The following is a 19,506-nucleotide window of genomic DNA, read 5'->3' on the forward strand; positions in this document are numbered from 1 at the left end:
GGAGAGGAAGGAAGCGAAGGAGGGACAGAGGAGGTGGAGGCGAGAAGGGAGGAAGCTGAGAGGCCGACGAGGTTTGGATGGGTTCGAGGAAGATTTGCGAGGTGCTGAAGTCGCTCAGGGATTGGAAGGAAGCCGTAGGGTCCCGGAGAGTCGAGAGGGTCGGCCTGAGCTCAGGAAAAGAGGAGGAAGAGGGAGTGAGGGTTGGGGAGAAGGAAAGGATCGAGCTCGCGAAATTCCCTTCCCCTCTCCCCGACGACGGCATCTTTTCCTCTCCCGTTTCGTTTGATACGTTTCTTGCTCTTCTATGTTGATTTCAAAGTCTCCAAAAGGTGGTACAATCGGGGAAACTTCTTTCAGATCTCCAGACTGAAGGATACGGCCTAAGGCTGACTTTGCCTCTTCCCTCCCTGTTGAGTTTTTGTCGGACTGCCCACGTCGATCTCTCTGTGTCTGTTAGTTCTCCAAGGATTTCACAAACATCAACAGAGAGGCAAGACCGGTGAAGCCAGCGAGACTCGTCTCGCGCATCGCTCAGACGAAAGGTGAGCTCGAACCAACGCGTCGCCTCGACTCGTCCGTCTCCCGTTCCTCTCCTCTCGCACCACCGACAACAAGGTGACGAAGCATGCATGCGGATTCCAGCCGACTATCCCAAATCAAGCAAAGCGTTAATCTTCCTTCGAATCCCTTCTATCCCTTCTATCAACCTCCTCCCAACCCTTTTCCTCCCAACCCCTCCCTCCTCGTCACCACAGCCCAAGCTCTCGCATGCTTCTTCTCGAGATGCTCAAACTTCTCCTTCTCATCGGCGGAAGTCCAGGATTTGGAGGTGGCGGAAGCGGGGGAAGTGGAGAGGCTGCACGAGAGAAGACGACGCGAAAGACGAACGAAAAGAGGTCAGCCTCGAAGGAAGAGAAGGGAAGAAAAGAGTGGATCGTGTGAGCTTACGTGCAAAGCGTACAGCTCCCTCCCCCGTAAACGGGGAAGATTCGAGCCCACCAGAAGGTGAGGAACTCGGTTCTGGTTTTCGCAAACGAAACGAAGAAGGTCAGCGACGCGACGAGAGTTCGGACCATCGTCTCTCAAAAGTCATGAAGAAAGATAAACTCACCTGGTCACCTCATCGGCATCCTCCTTCAACCCACTCGAAAACGTCCCAGGGGTCCCATCCAGCGAGAGCGACGAGTACGATTCCTCTACATCGTTCGAGCCTGATGATGCGCGTCTCGATTTCTTCTCGACTGATCCTGATCCCGAACCCGAAATGGAATCGACGTCCTGAGAGAGCGCATCCGAGGCTCCGCGTTTCTTTGGAACGATGGGTTCGAGTTCGAGTCCGAGAGCGAGAGCGAGGGATGAAGACGTGATGTTCGAGTTCGAGTTCGAGTTCGAGTTCGAAGTTCCGGCGACGGATGACGAGGAGGAATCGTTGCGATGAGAAGAGGGAGAAGCGAGCGATGAAAGAGGAGCTTCCGATATGGATCGAGGAGGGACTTGATCGGCGAGGGAGGTAGCGAGGGAGATTTCGGTTGCTGATTGCGAGGAGGAGAGAAGACTCAAGGGCGAGAAAGAGGGTATCAGGAGGTTGGTATTCGGGTTCGTGGTGGTGGGTTTGACTTCCATGGACGCAGGTGAAGGTGAGAGAGTAGGACCGTCGAGGGTGGTCGAATCGGAGTCGGACTGAGGAAGAGAGACGGAAGGAGGGAGAGGAGAAGTCAGCCTGGCTCAGGGTAACGCGACGACGAACGATAGAAGGAGCAGGAAAGGATAACGAGGCGACGAGGCTGCCTTTGAAGTCCCTCCTGTTCCTTCGAGATCAAAGCGAAAAGCGTAAACAAGCGAGAACAGAAGTCGGCAAACCTCCAACTCGTGCGGGACGCGTTCTCTCACCTCCAGCATCGCCATCAACTTCTGCAACGGATCTTCTCCTTCGTCCTTGTCCTCCTCATCCTCCTCTCCAACTCCTCCTCCAACCTCTTCCTCTCCGCCCTCGCCTCCTCCACATGACTCCTCAACTTCTCCGAACTCGCTCGATAACCATCCCTCTCCTTCTCCACCTTCTCTAACTTCCTCCCTTTTCCACTCTCTTGACCTCTCGTTGGAGCGCTTGTCCGACGCGTCCAGCTTCGCCTGAAGAGCTCGTTGCTCCTTCTCGGCGGACGTTCGAACGGTTTCGAGTTGGGAGAATTCGGTATTTATCCGTTCGCAAAGCGGACGCGATGAGTCGTTCTTGTTCGAGTTGATGAGTGTGGGTCGAGAGGAAGTTGGTGTGGATGGATCGGAGGAGAGAGAGGTTGTGTTGTCGAGAGTGGTAGTGTTTTTGTTCGGCTTGGTCGGCGGCTGGAGGGAGGTGGGCGAGGGAGAAAGAAACGAGGGCGTTAGTGAGAGTTTCGAAGGGAGGGAAGAGGGCACGAAGACGGATATAAAGACCTTCAAAATAGCTTGAAAAATCGGTTGGAGGACCAGGGCTGTAGGGTTTCAGTGAGTCGAGAGGAAGAAAACAAAGTCAGGAACGCGTGCCAAACGACGGTCGAGGGAAAGCCTCCCTTCCTCCTCTCCGGATGTATATATATATTTCTAGACCCCCGCAAGACTCGAATTAAGACCGTTACTGACCTTGAAGACGGAGTAGTAGGCAAAGGGAACGGCTGGAGGGGTCGTACCTGACCGATCTGTTGATGTTGATGCTGGTCATGTTGATGTACTGCACCTGGAGTGTAAGGAGAGGAGGATGTAGAAGCAAGGGATCCGTGGTATTCCGCTGGAGAAGGAGGAGGAGGAAGTTGCTGTTGCTGCTGGAAGGGAGATTGGAGGGCTGAAGCGGGAGGAAGAGGAGTTTGAGCTGGCGCTGGTGAGAGTCGAGGGAGCCAAAGGGAAGTTCGAGGAGTTGGAGCCAGGATTCCACTGGCGAAGAGCGCTTGAGAAGGCGCAGAGGGAGCTGAGTGAGAGGAGAAGGAGGAGGAACGGGAGGAAGGGAGAGGTCGAGAAGGGAGGGAAGGACTCGGAGAGGCTGAAGTAGACGATGCTGAATTTGGGGCTGGATTCTGAATTGACGAAGACGAGGAGGCGGCTGGTCGAGGACTGCTGACGGATAATCTTAGACGAGGATCCAGATGTTCCTTAGACATGCTGGTCGACTGAGGCGGTTCAATCGTCGAGCTCACTGGCATTGAGGGAGGGCAACGAGCGTCGTCAAGGCGGGTCTCGCACTGATTTTCGCCCAAATTTCTCGAGCTGGTAGACAGGAGGGTTCTAAAGCATATGGCATCCTGTGAAAATCTACAGTGAGATCAATAAGATCGAGCTCAACCAGAGTCTGCGGATCGACCGAGCTCGGGCACCTCTCCCTCAAACGTCCACCCTGTCCTCCAACCCTCCCAACCCGCTTTCTCCTCCCTCTCGCTCTCCACCATGCCTTCAGGATACCCAGAAGGACCTTCGTGAGTGCTCGAACTCTCGTCGCTCCCTTGGATGGACTCGTTTCGGAAGGAAGGAAGGTTGAATCGACGAGAGCTGACCGACATCCCTTCCTTCCCTCCTCCCTTTGCTTCTCTTCTCTCTCAGACCCGTTCCTCATGATTTGATGATCGTAGCAGATTACGCGGATACTCTGGACGCTCTTCCCCTCGAGTTGACCAGAGGTTTCTCGGATCTCAGAGAGTTGGATGCTGTTCTCAGCTGTAAGTCTCTCTCCCATCTTCCACCTTCCTCCTTCTCTCCCTCTCCCTTCCCTCCTTCGCTTTCGCTGACTTTTGTATGCACTCGTTTCCGCTTCCAGCCTCCCTCATCCACCTCACCGACTCCATCAAAGCTCTCACAGGCAAAGTTCTGGACCCTAAATACACTCCCCAAGAACGGCTTCTAGCGCTTCGGGAGGTCGCCGATTTCGCTCAGAGGTTCAAGCTCGGAGGAGAGGACAAGATCAGGGTCGTAGGAGGGGTATGCGAAGGAGTGAGTCCGAGCAGCGCATACAGTCCATCTTTCAGACGAAGGAAGGATTTCTCAGTCGATGTGTAGCTCTCGAGGTCGCTTGTTCGAATCGAAGCTCACCCTTCCCTCCTTCTCCTCGTCAGGTCATCTCTCACCAAACCCACCTCAACAACCTCCTCCTCAACTCTACTCTCCTCACTCAACGTCCCTCTTCTCCACCAGGAGGTTCCAACGTCGTCTACCTTCCTCCCACCACTTCCTCGAAACGAACTCGAACCGGAGCCAACGCTACGCTCACGACTCCCTTGCGAAAGGAGAAGGCGAGAAAGGTCGCCAACCCGGACGGAGGAGGACGAGGAGGAGGAAAGAAGGACAGAGAGACGACAGAGTTCATGGACGAGTGGTACGACTCGAATAGTCATAAGCAGAGTCCTGGGAAAGGAGTCGCGTCGGGGAGTGGGAGAGCTGGAGGAGGAGCGAAGAAGAAGAGGTGAGCTTTGGGTTTCCTTCCTTTCCGTTCTTCGTGCTTGATTCCTTATATATGTTGAACTCGTTTCGCTGATCACCTTTCTTCCTCTCTCTCCTCCCTTTTCTTGTCGTCCTCCCAGCATTCCCCGTCCAGCGTCCCCAGCTCTTTCCTCCGCCTCCCACAACAACAACCCCAGCGACCACCCTTCCCACCACCCCTCCCCTCGTCTCGCAAACTCCAAACCCAACATCCCAGCTCGTTCTCGTTTCGACGACGACGACGGTCATCCTTCCTCCTACCCTTCTCCAAACCCCAACGGAACCGTCACCAACGAACACCTCACGCTCGTCGACTCCGTCACAGGCCGAGGGCACGACATCGGAGCTGGGATCGACCGACTCGACTCTCCTTCAGCTGCTGCGAACGGCGGACAGGGCTACGACGACGATCAGGATGGGAAGAAGGGAGCTGCTGCGAGAGCTAGGTCTCGTACGAACACCAACGGGCACGAGGGAGGATCTCCTTCGGGAACCAACAACAACAACGACGAGCACTTCACGACCGCAACGGGACGACCCGTCCGACGTCCAGCGGCTCAGCAGCATTCGCACGACGATGGGCAGAGGACGTTCGAGAGCGAGTCGGAGGAGAGTTCGGATGGGGAGGAGGACGGTCAGGGAGGTCGAGGAGGACCGCACGACGGGGGTGCTTCGGGACCGGAAGGAGGAGCGGCTGGTGGAGGAGGAGGTGGCGAAGGAGGGGACAAGAACACGTACTGCTACTGTAATGGAGCGAGTTACGGGGAGATGATAGGGTGTGATGATGATGATTGTGAGATTGAATGGGTGAGTCGCGTCTCTCTCTCTCTCCTTCCCCTTTCTTCCTCCCTTGCTCTTCCTCCCCTTCCGTTCCCTTCTCTCTCGTCCTTCTTTTCTTCTCTCTTCTCCCTCCCTCCTCTGAAGGTCATTCACTGACGACCTCTTTCCCCTTCTCCTCTTCGTTCGTTCGTCTTCAACAGTACCACCTCGACTGCCTTCGGCTCTCCGCTCCTCCCGACGGAACGTGGCATTGCCCGACGTGCTCCAAGAGGAGAGCCGAAAAAGCTGCTCAGAAGGCAGCTCAGCGAGCTTCCGGGGGTGCAGCTGGGAAGGCTGGGAGAGGGAGGGGAAGATGATGAGTTCGACGAGAGACCGCGTCCTTCGTTGTTCGTTTGGGTTTTGTGCGCGTGTTTGTTTTTTTGGTTTCGAGTTCTTTATTATGTCTATCTACGTGCTCGCGCTTCGTCCTCGCTGTTAGGCAGAGAGTAGGGAGGGAAAGAGAGCAGAGGAGAACGAAACGTCGCTTTGGTTCGACGCGTCTCGCAGGAGGAGAGACAGAGACGGCGTGGATCGAACGTGTCGTCGAGCTTTCTTGTTTCGCTAGTCTACATACTTCAGTAGTTTTACTATTTTTTTGTACTCAGCTCCCCACTACCTCGCGACTCTTCTATCATTGCCTTTCATTAATCAGCCAACAAAGAACAACGCTGTCCCTCCCTCGTTCTGCCTCCGCTCTCCTCTCGAGGTCAAGCTCATTTGGCGCTTCCCTCCTTTCCTTTCTCCTCATCACTCCCACCTTCTCCCTTTTCTTTCTTCTCAAACCCAAACTCTGGGAGTCCATTCTACCTTCAGTCTCTCGTTCCAGAAGCTCTCTCAGATCCTGACCTGACTCTCAATCACGTTCTTCCTCCTCTCCTTTCGTCTCTCTCGCTCTCCCTCGCGCGCTCGGTCCTCCCTCTCCTCTCCCACCTTCTTGCACCTCACCCGAATCAACCAACTCGTTAAAAGACCATGCGAGAAGTCATTTCCATCCACGTGTGAGTTCAGCTTGAGTCGTCTGCCTGTAGCAGGAGGAACGGCGAGCAGCTCGTGAACTTAGGCTGACTTGATGGTTTGGTTTCTGGCTCTCCAAAGTGGACAAGCTGGAGTTCAGATCGGAAATGCTTGCTGGGAGCTGTACACGTTGGAGCATGGATTGAGTGTGAGTCTATAACAGAGGAGATGAAAGGGAGGTGAGGAGGGAGGGAGGGAGGACAAGGGAGGGAGGAGGGACGAGCGAGCGAGGAAGGCCGGAGTTGCGATGGCGAGACGCTTCCTTGCCTCGAGGTCACTTCGAGGAGGTAGTTAGAGGGAAGCAAAGGGTTCAATATACACCGAGGAAGGGAGCAGCAGGAGAGCTGAAGGTGTATGGGAGAGGAGAAGAACAACCAAACGAGGGTCGATCGTCGAGCTACATAACCATCCTCCTCCCTCTTCTCCTCCTTTCGCTTTTCTTCCTTCCTTCTCAGCCCGACGGTCGAATTCAAGAAGGTTCTCCCTCCGCCAACGACGATGGGTTCTCCACCTTCTTTTCCGAGACTGGAGCTGGAAAGCACGTCCCTAGGTCTCTCTACGTGAGTTCAGCTCTGTCTCTCCTTCGGCGGCGCACGGACAGGTTGCTTTCTTTTCGGTCGTCGTCGTCGCGTCGAACGAGAGCTGACTTTCCATTCTTTGCCTTTGATGCGGTATCAGGTCGACCTCGAGCCCAACGTCATCGACGAGGTTCGAACCGGAGCCTACAAGTCTCTCTTCCACCCTCAAACCTTGATCTCTGGAAAGGAGGACGCTGCCAACAATTGTGCGTCGTTTCGTTGTTTCGGTCTCTTCCCCGTCCTCTCCTCCCTCGCTGATCCGACTCCTCTCCCATTCACTGATGTTCAGACGCCCGAGGACACTACACCGTTGGAAAGGAGCTCATTGATACCGTCTTGGATCGAGTCAGAAACTTGGCCGACAACTGCTCTGGACTTCAAGGCTTCTTCGTTTTCCACTCGTTCGGGGGAGGAACTGGATCAGGTTTCGGAGCTCTTCTCCTCGAGAGACTGTCGACTGACTACGGCAAGAAGTCCAAGCTAGAGTTCTCGGTCTACCCTGCTCCCAAGGTGAGTCTTTGAAGGGGACGAGACGAGAAAAAGAGGGAGGAGAAGCTGACCGCGTCGTTTCTCGTTTCGCAGGTCTCCAACTCCGTCGTCGAGCCTTACAACTCGGTCCTCACCACCCACACCACCCTCGAGCACTCTGACTGCTCGTTCATGGTTGATAATGAGGCGTGAGTTTCTATTCCTTCTCTTTGATCGTCCACGTCTCCGCTCCTCGTTCCATTTCTCCTTCGTCGCCGACCAACTCCGCTCTCTCCTCTCCCTCATCTTCGTCCCATACAGTATCTACGAGATCTGCCGACGAAACCTTGGAATCCAGTCTCCCACCTACAACAACCTCAACAGGCTCATCGCTCAGGTCGTCTCGTCCATCACCGCTTCCCTCAGGTTCGACGGATCCCTCAACGTCGACTTGAACGAGTTCCAGACCAACTTGGTTCCCTTCCCCAGGATTCACTTCCCTCTTGCCACCTACGCCCCTATCCTCTCTGCCGATAAGGTTCGTTCGTCTCAACTCTTTCGTTCCTCGACGCGTTGAGGATTCCAAATGTTGAAAGCTGACCTTCGTTGTTTCTTATTCTTCGTTTTCGCAGGCCTACCACGAGCAGAACTCAGTCTCCGAGATGACCTTCTCGTGCTTCGAGTCGTCCAACCAGATGGTTCGTTCTCTCCAATCTCCTCCCTTTTCTTTCCCTCGAAGCGTCGTTTTGACCCGCCTGTTCCCCTTCTTTCCGTTCCGCCTTACAGGTCAAGTGCGACCCTCGATCAGGAAAGTACATGGCGTGCTGTTTGCTCTACAGAGGAGACGTAGTCCCCAAGGACTGCAACGCTGCGATCGCGACCATCAAGACCAAGCGAACCGTTCGTCCTTTCTGACCACTCTTTCCTTGTCTCGACGCGTCGCTGACTTACCTCCTTTCCCTTTGGCTGTCGTATATACAGATCCAGTTTGTTGACTGGTGCCCTACTGGATTCAAGCTCGGTATCTGCAACGAGCCTCCTGGTGAGTCTCTTTCTTCTTCTCTCTCTTCTTCTTCGATCGCCTCAAATCAACGCTGACTCGTCGTTCCTCTTTAATCTAGCGCTCGTTCCCGGGGGAGACACTGCCAAGGTCTCTAGGTCCCTCTGTATGCTCTCGTGAGTATCCCTTCCCTTCTTCCGACGCGTCCCGATCCGCTTCGTGTTAGAACTTGAACATCACCCTTCTCTCTCTTTCGTGCGTTCACAGCAACACCACCGCCATCGCTTCCGCCTGGGCTCGACTCGACCAGAAGTTCGATCTCCTCTACTCCAAGAGAGCGTTCGTCCACTGGTTCGTCGGAGAGGGTATGGAGGAGGGAGAATTCTCCGAGGCTCGAGAGGATCTCGCCGCTCTCGAGAAGGACTACGAGGAGGTTCGTTCGCTCGTCTACCTTCTGCTCTACCGAACGAAGCGTTGAACTGACTTGATCTCTCTTATTTTGATTCAAATTCTCCAGGTTGGAGTCGACTCCGCCGACGCCGACGAGGAGGAGGGGGAGTATTAAACCCTCGACTCGATTCGACGCGTCTCTCGTTTCGTTTCGTCTCCTTCTCTCGTAGCACGTCCTCGGTAGGTAACATAGCTTTTCATAGCAATAACGACGTTCGGTTCGACTCTTTCTTTATGACTCTCGCGATTTCTCTCTGAGAGAAGAACGGAAGAAAGACGGGAAATGAACGAGGTCAGTCTGGTCTTGGTCTTTCGAAGAGCTCTCGATGAGAAAGCAGTCGGATAGATATGTCACTGGTCGATCCTAAAGCTCGTTCAAAGTTCCTAGAGGACTTAAAGCAGTAAAAGAGAAGTGGTGGTAAAGTCGAGAGACGGACGCGCAAAAAGAAAGAACAACGAAGGCGAAAGTGAGAAGGGAAACGTAGGAGACTGAGTCTGAAGCGTGTGAGAGGCTCAGTAGCATATGAACTGGATACGACGAGACTGCAGACTGTAAATATAAGAGGACGAAGGCGGGAGAGTAGCACGAAGCGAAGGGAGGGAGATGGCCATGCGACCAGAAGATGAGGGCGATCTTAGGAAGTGAGGAGATCGAAAAGCAATGGTAGGTCAGTGTCTGCAGAAATCGAATGAAGGATGGGTGAGATGTCACGTACTCGAAAGTGTACGGCGAAAGAGTGGAGCGTTGGACGAGGTCGAAGGTGAACGACGCGACGAGTGGGGACGTTTCATTTTTAAGACTGCGAGAGAAAGATGGAGAGGCAAGGTTAGCATTGGAACTCGAATTGCGGAGCAGCTATGGTGAGGGACTGACTGTGGGAAGTGAGACAAAGCTTGATTAAATCGAAGACGGACGAGAGGTGGCGCGGGGGTGATCTGGTGAGAGGAGAAACAGAGCCATCAGCGAGAGCTAGATACCGATGGTACATGGAGCTGGGACCAACTCACTCATCGCTGAGCCTACGACCAGTATTCTGAGAAATCGATGGAGAACATCGACCCATCCTCCCTCTTCCAACTCCAAACCGAGTCCCACTTCCCTTTCTTCGCGCACATCTTCCCTTCCCCCAAAGCCCAAGCTTCTGTAGCAGCAAGGAACTCCGGGGAGAACCCAACGAGACTGCCGGTGAATCCTCCATGGACTCGGAAGGCCTCGTTAGCGGAAAAGATGGGGTCCGAATCGAAGTCGCTGTGGGAGGCGCAGGTGAAGTCGAGGCGGCAGACGAAATCCAGCGGATCCAAGAGTTCGTCGGAGACGAGGGTACCGAGATCGGACCTAGACCAGTATTTGGATGAGATGGTGGCGTGGAAGGGTTGGAAAGAAGCAAGGACCTCGTGGAGGATAATCTGACGGTCCAAGGCGAGATCCATCCAAAAGTCGGACTCCAAGTCGTAAAGTGCCCTCCTTACTCGGCTCTCTACCGGTTCGGAGGTCTCCCACCTCTCGTGACTTCCATCTGGAAGTGTACTCCTGGAAAATAGAGGACAGCTCCATCTGGCGAAGTCCTGTTCGAGTGTGAAGAGGCGAAGTCGAAAGGCGTCTCGTTCGCCCTCCTTTGCGATCCAGGACGGACGACTCGAGTCTGAGGAGGGAGGGAGATGTTCAAAGACGACCTTGGGGATCACTCGAAAGCCTGGAAGGTTAAGTTCCGCGAGATACGACTCCCATTTCGAGTGAGGCTTCATGCTGACGGGGACGACTGCCTCGACGACGATCCTGACCTCCTCGACCAACTCCCACCTCTTCCTCCCTTCCTCTCCTACGACGACGATTCCTTCCTTGGGATCGAAGAGGGAGATCCAGTCGTCCGGTTTGGAGATGGTGATGGACCTCCAGAAGAAGGGGAGGCAAATCTGACGGATTCCTTTGGAGACGAGGAGGAGATGGGAGGTCGAACGAGGAGGAGTCGGTTCCGTCGAGTCTTGAGCGGAGAAAGGGACGGCTGGAAGGAAGGCGAGTTTGAGGATGTGTTCGATGACTTCGAGAGGGAGGGAGAGGGGTTTGGGAGCCATATTAGGAGGGAGTAGAGGAGGAGAGGGAGGAAGAGAGGAGAGAGGGAAGGAGCGGGAGGAGGAAGTCGACGTTTGTTCGATTTGGTGGGGGAGTTTCGAGGATGATCAAAGTACGAGTGGAATCCTGAGACGACGTAGAATCTAGCTTTAATGACGAGAAGATCGAAGGGAGGTTGGTTCGTAAAAATGGTCCTTCAGGAGGGTCGACGGTTGGGGAAGGAAGAGGGGAGCGTCCGAGTCGAAGGCCGTGAGCTCGCCCTTCCCCTTCTTCTTGACGACCAGCAAATCTCTTTTCGACATGGCTTCTTCGCAGATGGATCTCGCTAGAAGTATAGAAGTTGTTCCTGGAGCGGACGAGTGAACTATTCAAGCACCATTCTCTGCAAACGAAAACGTCTCGTCGACGTCTTCTCAGCTCTTTCGCCTGCTCCTTGAGAAGACCAGCTTCGCCGAGAGCGCAAAGACGCAAACCTTCTTCCTCACACAATCTAGATCTACTTGTCCTGTCTACTTCCTTCCGAACCACCCACCCAACCATCCCTTCTTCTGTTCCGGCTCTTCCTCCTCACTGTCCTCCTCTTCCTCCTGCTCGTCTTCTTCCTCCTCCTCTTCCTCCGACTCAACCTTCTTCTCGACCTTCTTCTCCCCACCACCAACTGTCACCGCAGCATCGGCCTTCTTCTCCTTCGCCGGCGCAACAACCTCCTTCCTCTCCAGCTCGACAAAGTTGAACGCCAGATCCAAGAACTTGGTCTTCTTCCCTCCGTCCTCCTTCCCGACGGTCTCGTCGTAGAGCGTCCTCTTGGCCTGTCCTTCGAGTTCGGTGATCTGCTCCTCGAGTTGGTTGAGATCGGCCTCGGTGAGGGGGTTGAGGTCGGAGGGAGGGTAGGTTTTGGGGAGGGAGAGGATCTGTCGGAGGAGGAGGGAGGCTCGGGAGAGGAGGAGGAGGGATTTGGTAGTTGGCGAGGAAGAGGAGGGTTCGGTGGTGGAAGTAGAGGACGAGGAAGCGAGGAGGAGGTGAAGGGAAGCGAGGTGGTAGATCCTGTGCGACGAGAAGGGCGGAGAGAGGAGAGGAGGTCAGTTGTGAAGAACCGCGTCTCGTCCTTGGGCGAGTGCAGACTGAAAGATGCAAGATGTCAAGAAACGAAAGAGAGCTTACCTCTTGGCCCTGAAGAAGCCAATCTTCGCCTCAACAGCCTCAGAGACCTCTCCGTCGGCCTCGACGGCACCGAGCTCCCTGATCGCCTCCCATCCCTTGATGACTCCGTCGTAGAGCTTGATGACCGAAGGAAGAGTTCGAAGAAGATCGGGAGCAGCCTTGGAAGCTGGCTTGGACGAGGTAGAAGCGACCTTGGTGGTAGTAGCTGTGGGTCGAAGAAGAGTCTTGACGAGGAGGAGATCTCGAGCGATTCGGTTCGAGAGGAGGGAGTGGAGGAGGTAGTCTTGGAGCAGAGCGAGGGAGTCGGTTTGGCTGGGAGTAGGAGCGGTGGAGGTTGAGGAAGAAGCCTTGGAGAAGAAGAAGCACGAAAAAGAGGGAAGGAGAGGTCAGCTCGGGGTCGGTCCGCGACGAGACTGTGGAAAAACGAAAGAGAGCGAGAGCTGCAACGTACCTGTCCCTCCGATCTGATCCTCTTGACCTTCTCGAACGCCTCGCCCAACTCGCCCAACACCCGATCGTAAGCCCTCATCTTCTTCCCTCCCGCTCCCGTGGCTCCCTCCAACCTCTTCAAAGCCTTCTCGACCTTCTCCATCACTCCCACCACATCAGCGTTCCTGAACTCGATCTCCCTCTCCAACCAAACCACCTTGCCCATCTTCTTCCTCTCCCTTCCTTCCTCTCCAGTCCAACCCTCCAACACCTGCAGCACCTCGGTCGCGTCGTAGCTCTGAAGCAACTCGACGAGCTCGTCCCCTCCGAACTCGGCGACGATTCCAGCGACGTCGTGAGAATCCTTCCTTCCGAGCTTGTACGCGCAGAACCTGATCCGAGGGTCGACTTCCTCGTCCATCCATCCGAGCGCAAGAGCTTCTCCTCTGGGGGTTTCCTCTCCTTCGGCGAGTTGAGCGAGAAGCGTTCGAGCGACGATGTAGGCTGGGAGGGCTGACTCGTAGTCTTCCTTCTTGAAAGCGAGACCTGCTTGGAGGACGAGATGGTAGATCTTGGCTTGACCGAGCGATCGAGGAGAGGTAGGGTTCGAAGAGGGCAAGGAGAGGAGGAGGGAGAGGAGGTTGGAAGCGTGCGAGAGCGATTTGGAGGATCGAGTGTGAGAGTTGTGCAACGTCGAGGAGTGTCGAGTGGCAGCAGGGGAGGACAGGTACGTCTGGTGAAGGGCGAGGGAGGTGGTATGAGCTCGTTCAGCTTCGAGGAGGACCATTTCGAGGATCCTAAACAAGTAAGAAGGGAGGAGAAGAGGTCAGCTTCGAAAGACCGACAGAGGGAAGGAAAAAGACGAAGACGATGGCCTCACCTAGCATCCTTGATCTCCTCTCCCTTGAGGGCGGGTAGCTTCTTGAAAGGCTTGGGCTTCTGTCCAGATGTGTGCTGAAGTTTCAGGGTGGATCTGAGCTTGGAAAGTCGAGAGGAGAGGTGCTTGCTGGAGGAGACGATGGTTGGGAAGGAGCGAGGTCAGCTTTGGCGAACTAGAGAGCTCAAGGACCCCACTTGAGTGATAAAAGCGATAAGATGTATACTCACTGGTACCTCGCGTAATCTCCAGACCTGAGTCCGTAGGTAGTTCGCTCCTGATGGAGGATCTGGAAGACTGGAGGGAAAGGAGGAAAGGAAGGGATCACAAAGAAGGTCAGCTTTGGTTGGTTCGTTTCTCCTGTCCTTGAATCTAAAGCAAGCGCATACACTCACAGTTGATCTCTCCTGGGTTTGAGATGGACATGGTTTGGAAGAGAAGAGAGAGAAGGGAGTGGTGATGGTTGAAGAAAGAAGAACAGAGAAAGGGAACACCTCGCTCGCTGGCTGCCCTTCTCGTTTTCAAGCTCCGAAAGAGGGACCCCTCTCCCCTCCTCTTCCTCCTCTCTCTCCCTCCCACCCTCCATCTGCTGATAGAAGTCAATTCTCAAGGTGAGCGTCGCTTCAATCTTCACTTCATCTCAGAAGCGTCTGCAAAACTGACTCCGCTTGTTTCTCTCTCTCTCTCAGATGCTCGTGGGATGCTCCAGTTGGACGGCTTCCATCTCTCCTTCTTCAACCAGATCTCTTCTCTCCAGAATCAACGTCAGGGTGAGTCACTGTCGAGAGATGCATCGAGATGCTTATCTACGTTGAGAAGAAGATCTTGTAGACATCTCGGAGAGGAAGCTCGTTGGAGGAGAAGGAGACGGAGACCGAGCTGACCTGTTCTCCCTTCCTCCTCCCATCTCCCTTCGGCTCTTCCTCCCTCCAGAATCCATCCCTCGCTCTCGTTCGATCCTCTAGACCAGTTTTCGCATCCTCTCCTCGCCACTCCTCTACGAAACCTCCGTCGGATCCAACGACCTCCAACGCTTCTCCATCTTCCTCCTCCTCCTCCGGCCCCGCACCCGACGAGCTCGACCTTCCTTCTTCCTCGTCCTCGTCCTCGTCCTCGAGCTTGGACGCGACGGGATCCTCCTCAGCGTCATCAAAAGCAGCAGGAGAAGGAGGAGGAGGAGTACCAGCAGAATCGGCACCCTCCTACCCTTCGTTCGCCTCCATCTCCTCCTCCCTCAGCCCACGCTACCCAGATCCAACGCTCCCTCCGATCCCTCAAGGAGTTCGCAAGTTCCAACCTCTGCTCACGACGCTCCCTCTGAAATCAACAGACATCTACCTCGCACCCACCCTCGATCCTGAAATCCAACCGGCTCCTCACCTCCCTCCCGCTCACCCGTACTACTTCCTCTCCATCCGAGACTCGCTCCTCCCGAATCGATTCCGAAACAACCCCATCCCACCTTACCCTCGACCCATCGTCGTCCCTCTCTACCCTCTACCCGTCCTCCAACCCACGGATCCTCGGCCAGCAGACGCTCCCTCGACGATCCGCTACCAAGCTCTCCAACCCGAACAGATGGCTCAGCTGTACGACAAACGAATCACGAGGAGAGCTCGAAAGGATCGACAGTTCAACAACTGGTTGCAGACCATGATGGACAACTGGGACAGGGAACCGGACGATCCCGAGGGGTGGCAGGGAGTGAGGATGAAGCTCGGCTTGCCGCCTCATGCGAGGAATCGACCGCCGAGCTTGCTGTACCAGTGGGAGGCGTTGGAGGAGGAGGATCTGTGGAAGTTGGTGATGCCGTTGTTTTACTTGACGTTCTCGGTACCGATTCTGGGCACGTTTTGCATGTGGGGATACGACGTCGTGTTCAACGGGAGGTGGGAGGACGAGGACGGGAATTTCAGGTTTAGGTGAACGAGCGGAGGGAGCTTGTCTTGCGAGTTGGGGGGTTCGTTGTTTAGTAGATACGCTTTTCCTTTCTTTATGTTTTGCACGGTTCGAGAGATGTGTTCTTGGAAGGAAGGGGCGAAGAGAGAGAAAGAAAAGTGGACGGGACGAGACGCGTCGCTCCGGAGTCACTTTCCGCACTCAAAAAGAAGAGATCGACAGAAAGATTGATCGTCGAAAGCACCAGATCGTACACAAATCGAGCCTCTCCCAACATCCCTCCAACCCGAAAAGCACTCGAGGTTTACTCTGCGAAAGAAACGGGCAACAGGAGCGTCAGTGACTCGGAATTCGAACGAGATAGCAGGCGACGATATCGGAAGGAAAGCAAACTCACTCCTGTAGAAGTTCCTCCTGAAGTTGAAGTAGAGCTGAAGGACTCCACGATCGAACGAGCTTCGGAATCCTCTGTGAAAGCGTGACGAAAAGACGAGACAGAGGAAACCGTCAGTCGTCGTCGTCAAGTTGCCTCTCGAAGGAAGAAGCAGTCAAAGACGGATCAAGAAAGAAGACGCACCTTTTGTGCGAATGCTCCCACTCCCGGTTGACGATCTTGAAAGCGATGTCCTCGTACGGAGGACCAGCCTTGAAGATGATGGTTGCGATCTCGGGCTCGTCCTTGTCCTTGATGATTCGGTACGTAGGAGCTTCTTGAGGATTGATGAGATCGGGGTAGAAGATGCTTTAAAAAAAGGAACCGGGAAGAAGGGGTGGGGAAAGGTCAGTAAGCGAAGAAGAGGAACGAACGAGAGCCGAAGAGGGGACGACGACGAGAAAGGAAGAACGAGAGAAGGACGGAAGAACGAACTTGAACTTGTATCCTTGGACGACCTTGGGAGGAGGGTTGTCGGAATCGTAGTGCGTTTGGTTGTACCTGAGATTAGGCGAAAACGGGAGGAAAAGAAGGAACTCGTCAGCTCGAGTTCGTCGCGTCCCAGTTCCATCGAAGCATCTCCTTCGGCCCTGCGAACGCCACTCAAAGGCAAAGAACGAAGTACTCACTTGTTCCACTCGAACCCGGTATGAACCCTGTTGAAGTACCTCGGCTTTCTCGCCCTATACTTGTCCTCCCAGGTGTAACTCGACACCTGACCCAAACCCTCCTCGATGTTGAAGATCTCTTCCTCGTCCTCGAGCTTCTTGTCGGCCTCAGCACGGTAGAGAGCTTCAGCTTGGAGATCGGCGGCGGAAGCGGAGAAGTCGGGTCCGTTGTTGACGTTGGGACGAGCGACTCGAGCGACGAACTTGGTGGAGGTGATTTGGCGTCGTTTGGCGAACTGGAGGAAGAGGGAGATCGAGAGAAAGCTCAGTCGACGGTTCGGGGAGAAGGATGGATTCGGCAGAAACGAGAACTCACCAGCTTCCTCTTCTCCTCCAGCTCGTCCACCACTGGAACCTGCTTGTCCTCGTAGCTGAGCTTGCTCGGGTGGAAGAGCTCGGGACCCATCTCCTCGCTGTAGGCCTCGAGCATGTCCTCCTCGATGATCTGCTCCTCCTCCTCGTCGATATCCTCCATGTCGTCTCCACCATCGTTGGCTCCCCAGGCTCCGGCTCGACCAGCGGCGTGGGTGACCTGAGCAGCGACGTCGGACTGAACCTTGAGCGCGTCTTCTCGTTGTCGAAGTCGAAGCTGCTCAAGTCGGTTTTGAAGAACGACCTCGTGCATGGCTGAGAGCTTGGCCTGAGCGAAGCGAAGAGGGAGATAAATGAAAGAGACGTGTCAGTTCGGTACTTCGACGGACGAACGAGTCGAGTCAGCAGGAGAAGAAAAGAGACGAACCTTGGCCTTCCAAACCTCCAAACTAGTAAGAAGTCCCTCCCAGTAGTCGGTATCGACGGGTTCCCCACTCGAGAGCTTGGCTCGAACCGATCCCTCGAGCTGTTCGAGCTGAGGAAGAGTCTTGCCTGCGAGAAGGTTGGTGATCTCTCCTTCGACAGCGGTGTTGGAATCGGGTCCATCGGCGGCTCGGAGTTCCTTCAGACGAGCGGTGCAGACGGTAGACATCGACTGAAAGAAGAGAGAATATGGAGGAGGTCAGCGAATAGAGTCGAGGAGGAATCTCGATGGGGACGACATTGCGCGATGTGAAGGAACGCACCTGCCAGAACTCGACGTTGGAAGGAGCCTTCTCAAGAGATAGGTAGAGTCGGATGTCCTCGAAGAGCTCCTCGGTATCGGGAAGAGTAAGATTCTGAGAAGAGGGGAGAAAAGGAGCGAAGGTCGGGGTCAGCTTCGTCGCGTCTCGAAAGATCTCGTCCCTTCCTTCTCCTTCCTCCTTCTCTGCCCTGAGAGCTCGAACTCGATGATCCAGTAGGCCTCATCGCCGAAAATCGAAGGGAAACGGAGCCAACTCACCTCGAAGATCTTGTACGGCTCCTCCAAATCCATCTCCAACCCAGCGTCGTGCCATCCCCATCCTCCGTCTCCATCCTTGTCGTCCACGTCCTCCTCGTCGTCGAAGGGCTTAGCGAACCGAAGGTTGATAGCGAGGAAATCGATGGCCTTGGCTCGGTTCTCCTTCATCCTGATTCCGGCTCGTCGTCTTGCCTGCTCGAGATGGAAGTCGTCCTCCTTGTTGACCCAATCCTCCATGAGAGCGGACTCAGCCATTCGAGCCATACGAGCGTCCTCCTCCTCTCGAAGAGCAGCTTCCACTTCTCGATCTGCTCGTCGTTTGTTGAGTCGTTCGAGCTCTTCCTGTGAGTGTGGCGACGGCGGGTTGCGGAGGGATGGACGTGAGGCGGGAGGAGAGGCGAGTAGGTGGCGGTGATGGTAGAAAGAGGGGAGGAAAGAGGGAAGAGCGGAAGGGAAGTGAAGCGTGATCAGTTCCCTCGCTTCAACGACAGCACGAACGAACGAGGCAACACAAGGTGAACGATGAAGGAAAGTCGAAGCTCACCTTCGCCTCAATCCTCCGGAGAGCATCCCTCCTCTCAGCCTCCTCCGTGCTCATTCCAGCCTTCTTCTCCTTCTCACTCTTCTTGACCCACTTGAACTGAACTCCGAGGTTGGCGTCGTTGAAAGGGTTGTCGTTGGAGGTGTACATGGACAGTTCGGCGACGGCTCGAGCATCCTCTGCTTCTCGTTCTCGTCGAGCGGCGGCTTTGGCTTCCTTCTTGTCCTTCTTCTCCTTGTGGGAAGGCGATTTCGAGCGATGACGTCTATAAGAGAGGGAACCAGGATTAGTGAGGAGTCAGGACTGAGACCAAGAAAGAACGAAAGCGAGACAGAAGATCGAAAGACGATGGGGAAGGGAGGGAAGGGAAGGAAGAGGGAAGGAGCTCAAGGTGAGCTCGTACGAACGAGCTCATCCTCCGAGCCCTTGTTGGAGATTCCTCCAAGAGCCCCTGAGAGAGTTATGCAGCTCTCCAAGACCTGGGAGTACGCTACTTCACCAGTGTATCACCGGATGAATGGTTGAAGGACGTGCGTGCTGAGCTCGCACTCCCACCACCAACTCCTCAGCTTCCTTTCCTTCCCTGCATCTCGTCCCACCACCTCTCAAATACTTCCTCCTGGCCCTTACCGAACTCCGTGGGTACGACACATACCACTCTTGAAGAGAAAACCAACAAGAAACGAACGATGCCACAGGAAACGAGAACGAATGAAACTCACTTCTTGTCCTTCTTGTCCTTCTTCTCCTTCTTCTCGTCTCCTCTGCCCTCCCTCTCCCTCGATCTCGACCTATCTCTCTTCTTCCTGTCTCCTCCTCGGTCCCTCTCCCTATCGTCTTCGTCCCTGTCCCTGTCTCGTCTCGAGGAAGAGCGGTGCTCGTCGTCTCTGTCCCTGTCCCTCTCTCGATCCTTCCCTTTGAATCGGTCTGGAGAGCGAGAGCGTTCTCGTCGATGGCTGCTTCGAGAAGGCGCGTCGTCCTCGTATCGATCTCGTTCTCGGTCTCGGCGAGGTGGTGGGGAGGGGGAGCGAGGCATGGTGGAAGGAGAAGAGGGGAGGAGGAAGGGTGGTGAAGGGTTGAGGTGGAAACGCGAGCTCGCAAGTCGAGGAAGAGGTCGGGTCGGTTTCGGAGGTGTTCTTGATGCCAAGAAGTTGTGATCAAGCAAGTCGAGTGTAGATGGGAGCTTCCAAATCTCAAGTTCATGAGTGGTTTTCGTAGAAAAAAGGAACAAAGACCTGGCTGGGGCGACGCGACGTTGAGGATTGTGGAAAGCCCGTTTCTCGTCGCTTCAAGTTGCAGGCACGATCCCTTCGGACTTTCCGACGGATTTAAGAAAACTATTGAAG

General features: G+C 54.8%; 8 protein-coding genes across 8 annotated transcripts; 3 read left to right on the plus strand and 5 right to left on the minus strand.

The window, feature by feature from the left end:
* Nucleotides 1-597: 597 nt before the first annotated feature.
* On the minus strand, nucleotides 598-1,914 carry BDY24DRAFT_377600 (uncharacterized protein). Its single transcript, XM_076638798.1, has 4 exons — nucleotides 1,891-1,914; nucleotides 1,112-1,808; nucleotides 949-1,020; nucleotides 598-856 (listed from the first exon to the last, which is right to left on the minus strand). Exons 2-4 carry the CDS (start codon nucleotides 1,621-1,623, stop codon nucleotides 703-705), a joined length of 738 nt encoding a protein of 245 aa, XP_076499760.1. The 5' UTR covers nucleotides 1,624-1,808; nucleotides 1,891-1,914; the 3' UTR covers nucleotides 598-702.
* BDY24DRAFT_377601 (uncharacterized protein) lies at nucleotides 1,894-3,131 on the minus strand (the record flags this gene model as incomplete). The annotated part of the gene is made up of 3 exons (XM_076638799.1): nucleotides 1,894-2,340; nucleotides 2,431-2,468; nucleotides 2,617-3,131. 3 exons carry the CDS (start codon nucleotides 3,126-3,128, stop codon nucleotides 2,063-2,065), a joined length of 828 nt encoding a protein of 275 aa, XP_076499761.1. The 3' UTR covers nucleotides 1,894-2,062.
* A 156-nt stretch (nucleotides 3,132-3,287) lies between these two features.
* BDY24DRAFT_438435 (uncharacterized protein) lies at nucleotides 3,288-5,927 on the plus strand. The gene is made up of 6 exons (XM_076644357.1): nucleotides 3,288-3,440; nucleotides 3,565-3,680; nucleotides 3,779-3,951; nucleotides 4,074-4,420; nucleotides 4,539-5,244; nucleotides 5,418-5,927. The coding sequence occupies exons 1-6, from the start codon at nucleotides 3,412-3,414 to the stop codon at nucleotides 5,571-5,573; spliced, it is 1,527 nt and encodes a 508-aa protein (XP_076499762.1). The 5' UTR covers nucleotides 3,288-3,411; the 3' UTR covers nucleotides 5,574-5,927.
* Nucleotides 5,928-6,225: 298 nt separating this feature from the next.
* On the plus strand, nucleotides 6,226-9,017 carry BDY24DRAFT_377607 (tubulin alpha chain; the record flags this gene model as incomplete). Its single annotated transcript, XM_076638800.1, has 14 exons — nucleotides 6,226-6,254; nucleotides 6,352-6,418; nucleotides 6,726-6,830; nucleotides 6,949-7,052; nucleotides 7,078-7,079; nucleotides 7,138-7,358; nucleotides 7,431-7,525; nucleotides 7,638-7,854; nucleotides 7,949-8,014; nucleotides 8,103-8,216; nucleotides 8,298-8,358; nucleotides 8,438-8,492; nucleotides 8,584-8,749; nucleotides 8,834-9,017. 14 exons carry the CDS (start codon nucleotides 6,229-6,231, stop codon nucleotides 8,879-8,881), a joined length of 1,347 nt encoding a protein of 448 aa, XP_076499763.1. The 3' UTR covers nucleotides 8,882-9,017.
* Nucleotides 9,018-9,664: 647 nt separating this feature from the next.
* BDY24DRAFT_412098 (uncharacterized protein) lies at nucleotides 9,665-10,839 on the minus strand (the record flags this gene model as incomplete). Its single annotated transcript, XM_076643020.1, has 3 exons — nucleotides 9,665-9,702; nucleotides 9,775-9,800; nucleotides 9,881-10,839. The coding sequence occupies 3 exons, from the start codon at nucleotides 10,837-10,839 to the stop codon at nucleotides 9,665-9,667; spliced, it is 1,023 nt and encodes a 340-aa protein (XP_076499764.1).
* Nucleotides 10,840-11,092: 253 nt separating this feature from the next.
* BDY24DRAFT_377612 (uncharacterized protein) lies at nucleotides 11,093-13,763 on the minus strand. The gene is made up of 6 exons (XM_076638801.1): nucleotides 13,700-13,763; nucleotides 13,535-13,601; nucleotides 13,308-13,433; nucleotides 12,450-13,224; nucleotides 11,999-12,345; nucleotides 11,093-11,881 (listed from the first exon to the last, which is right to left on the minus strand). Exons 1-6 carry the CDS (start codon nucleotides 13,728-13,730, stop codon nucleotides 11,347-11,349), a joined length of 1,881 nt encoding a protein of 626 aa, XP_076499765.1. The 5' UTR covers nucleotides 13,731-13,763; the 3' UTR covers nucleotides 11,093-11,346.
* A 127-nt stretch (nucleotides 13,764-13,890) lies between these two features.
* BDY24DRAFT_198868 (uncharacterized protein) lies at nucleotides 13,891-15,314 on the plus strand. Its single transcript, XM_076636450.1, has 3 exons — nucleotides 13,891-13,915; nucleotides 13,994-14,074; nucleotides 14,238-15,314. The coding sequence occupies exons 2-3, from the start codon at nucleotides 13,994-13,996 to the stop codon at nucleotides 15,228-15,230; spliced, it is 1,074 nt and encodes a 357-aa protein (XP_076499766.1). The 5' UTR covers nucleotides 13,891-13,915; the 3' UTR covers nucleotides 15,231-15,314.
* Nucleotides 15,315-15,391: 77 nt separating this feature from the next.
* BDY24DRAFT_405869 (splicing factor cactin) lies at nucleotides 15,392-19,196 on the minus strand (the record flags this gene model as incomplete). Its single annotated transcript, XM_076642674.1, has 11 exons — nucleotides 15,392-15,510; nucleotides 15,601-15,671; nucleotides 15,781-15,945; nucleotides 16,072-16,137; nucleotides 16,266-16,540; nucleotides 16,621-16,944; nucleotides 17,044-17,271; nucleotides 17,363-17,455; nucleotides 17,620-17,961; nucleotides 18,164-18,425; nucleotides 18,883-19,196. The coding sequence occupies 11 exons, from the start codon at nucleotides 19,194-19,196 to the stop codon at nucleotides 15,392-15,394; spliced, it is 2,259 nt and encodes a 752-aa protein (XP_076499767.1).
* Between the last annotated feature and the right edge of the window lie 310 nt (nucleotides 19,197-19,506).

Source organism: Mrakia frigida (genome assembly GCF_051309035.1).
Source record: "Mrakia frigida strain ATCC 22029 unplaced genomic scaffold BDY24scaffold_4, whole genome shotgun sequence".
Taxonomy (NCBI): domain Eukaryota; kingdom Fungi; phylum Basidiomycota; class Tremellomycetes; order Cystofilobasidiales; family Mrakiaceae; genus Mrakia; species Mrakia frigida.

Excerpts from the sequence above, each read along its gene's own strand:
- BDY24DRAFT_377600 (XM_076638798.1), bottom strand. The coding sequence starts at position 1,623 with ATGGAAGTCAAACCCACCACCACGAACCCGAATACCAACCTCCTGATA. Across the intron at positions 1,021-1,111 it reads GATGCCGATGAGGTGACCAG|AACCGAGTTCCTCACCTTCT; the intron begins GTGAGTTTATCT and ends TGCGAAAACCAG. Across the intron at positions 857-948 it reads GGGAGCTGTACGCTTTGCAC|CCTCTCCACTTCCCCCGCTT; the intron begins GTAAGCTCACAC and ends TCTCTCGTGCAG.
- BDY24DRAFT_438435 (XM_076644357.1), top strand. The coding sequence starts at position 3,412 with ATGCCTTCAGGATACCCAGAAGGACCTTC. Across the intron at positions 3,681-3,778 it reads GTTGGATGCTGTTCTCAGCT|CCTCCCTCATCCACCTCACC; the intron begins GTAAGTCTCTCT and ends TTCCGCTTCCAG. Across the intron at positions 4,421-4,538 it reads GGAGGAGCGAAGAAGAAGAG|CATTCCCCGTCCAGCGTCCC; the intron begins GTGAGCTTTGGG and ends TCGTCCTCCCAG.
- BDY24DRAFT_377612 (XM_076638801.1), bottom strand. The coding sequence starts at position 13,730 with ATGTCCATCTCAAACCCAGGAGAGATCAACT. Across the intron at positions 13,602-13,699 it reads AAACCCAGGAGAGATCAACT|TCTTCCAGATCCTCCATCAG; the intron begins GTGAGTGTATGC and ends CTTTCCCTCCAG. Across the intron at positions 13,434-13,534 it reads GGAGATTACGCGAGGTACCA|CAAGCACCTCTCCTCTCGAC; the intron begins GTGAGTATACAT and ends CGTCTCCTCCAG.
- BDY24DRAFT_198868 (XM_076636450.1), top strand. The coding sequence starts at position 13,994 with ATGCTCGTGGGATGCTCCAGTTGGACGGCTTCCATCTCTCCTTCTTCA. Across the intron at positions 14,075-14,237 it reads TCTCCAGAATCAACGTCAGG|AATCCATCCCTCGCTCTCGT; the intron begins GTGAGTCACTGT and ends TCCTCCCTCCAG.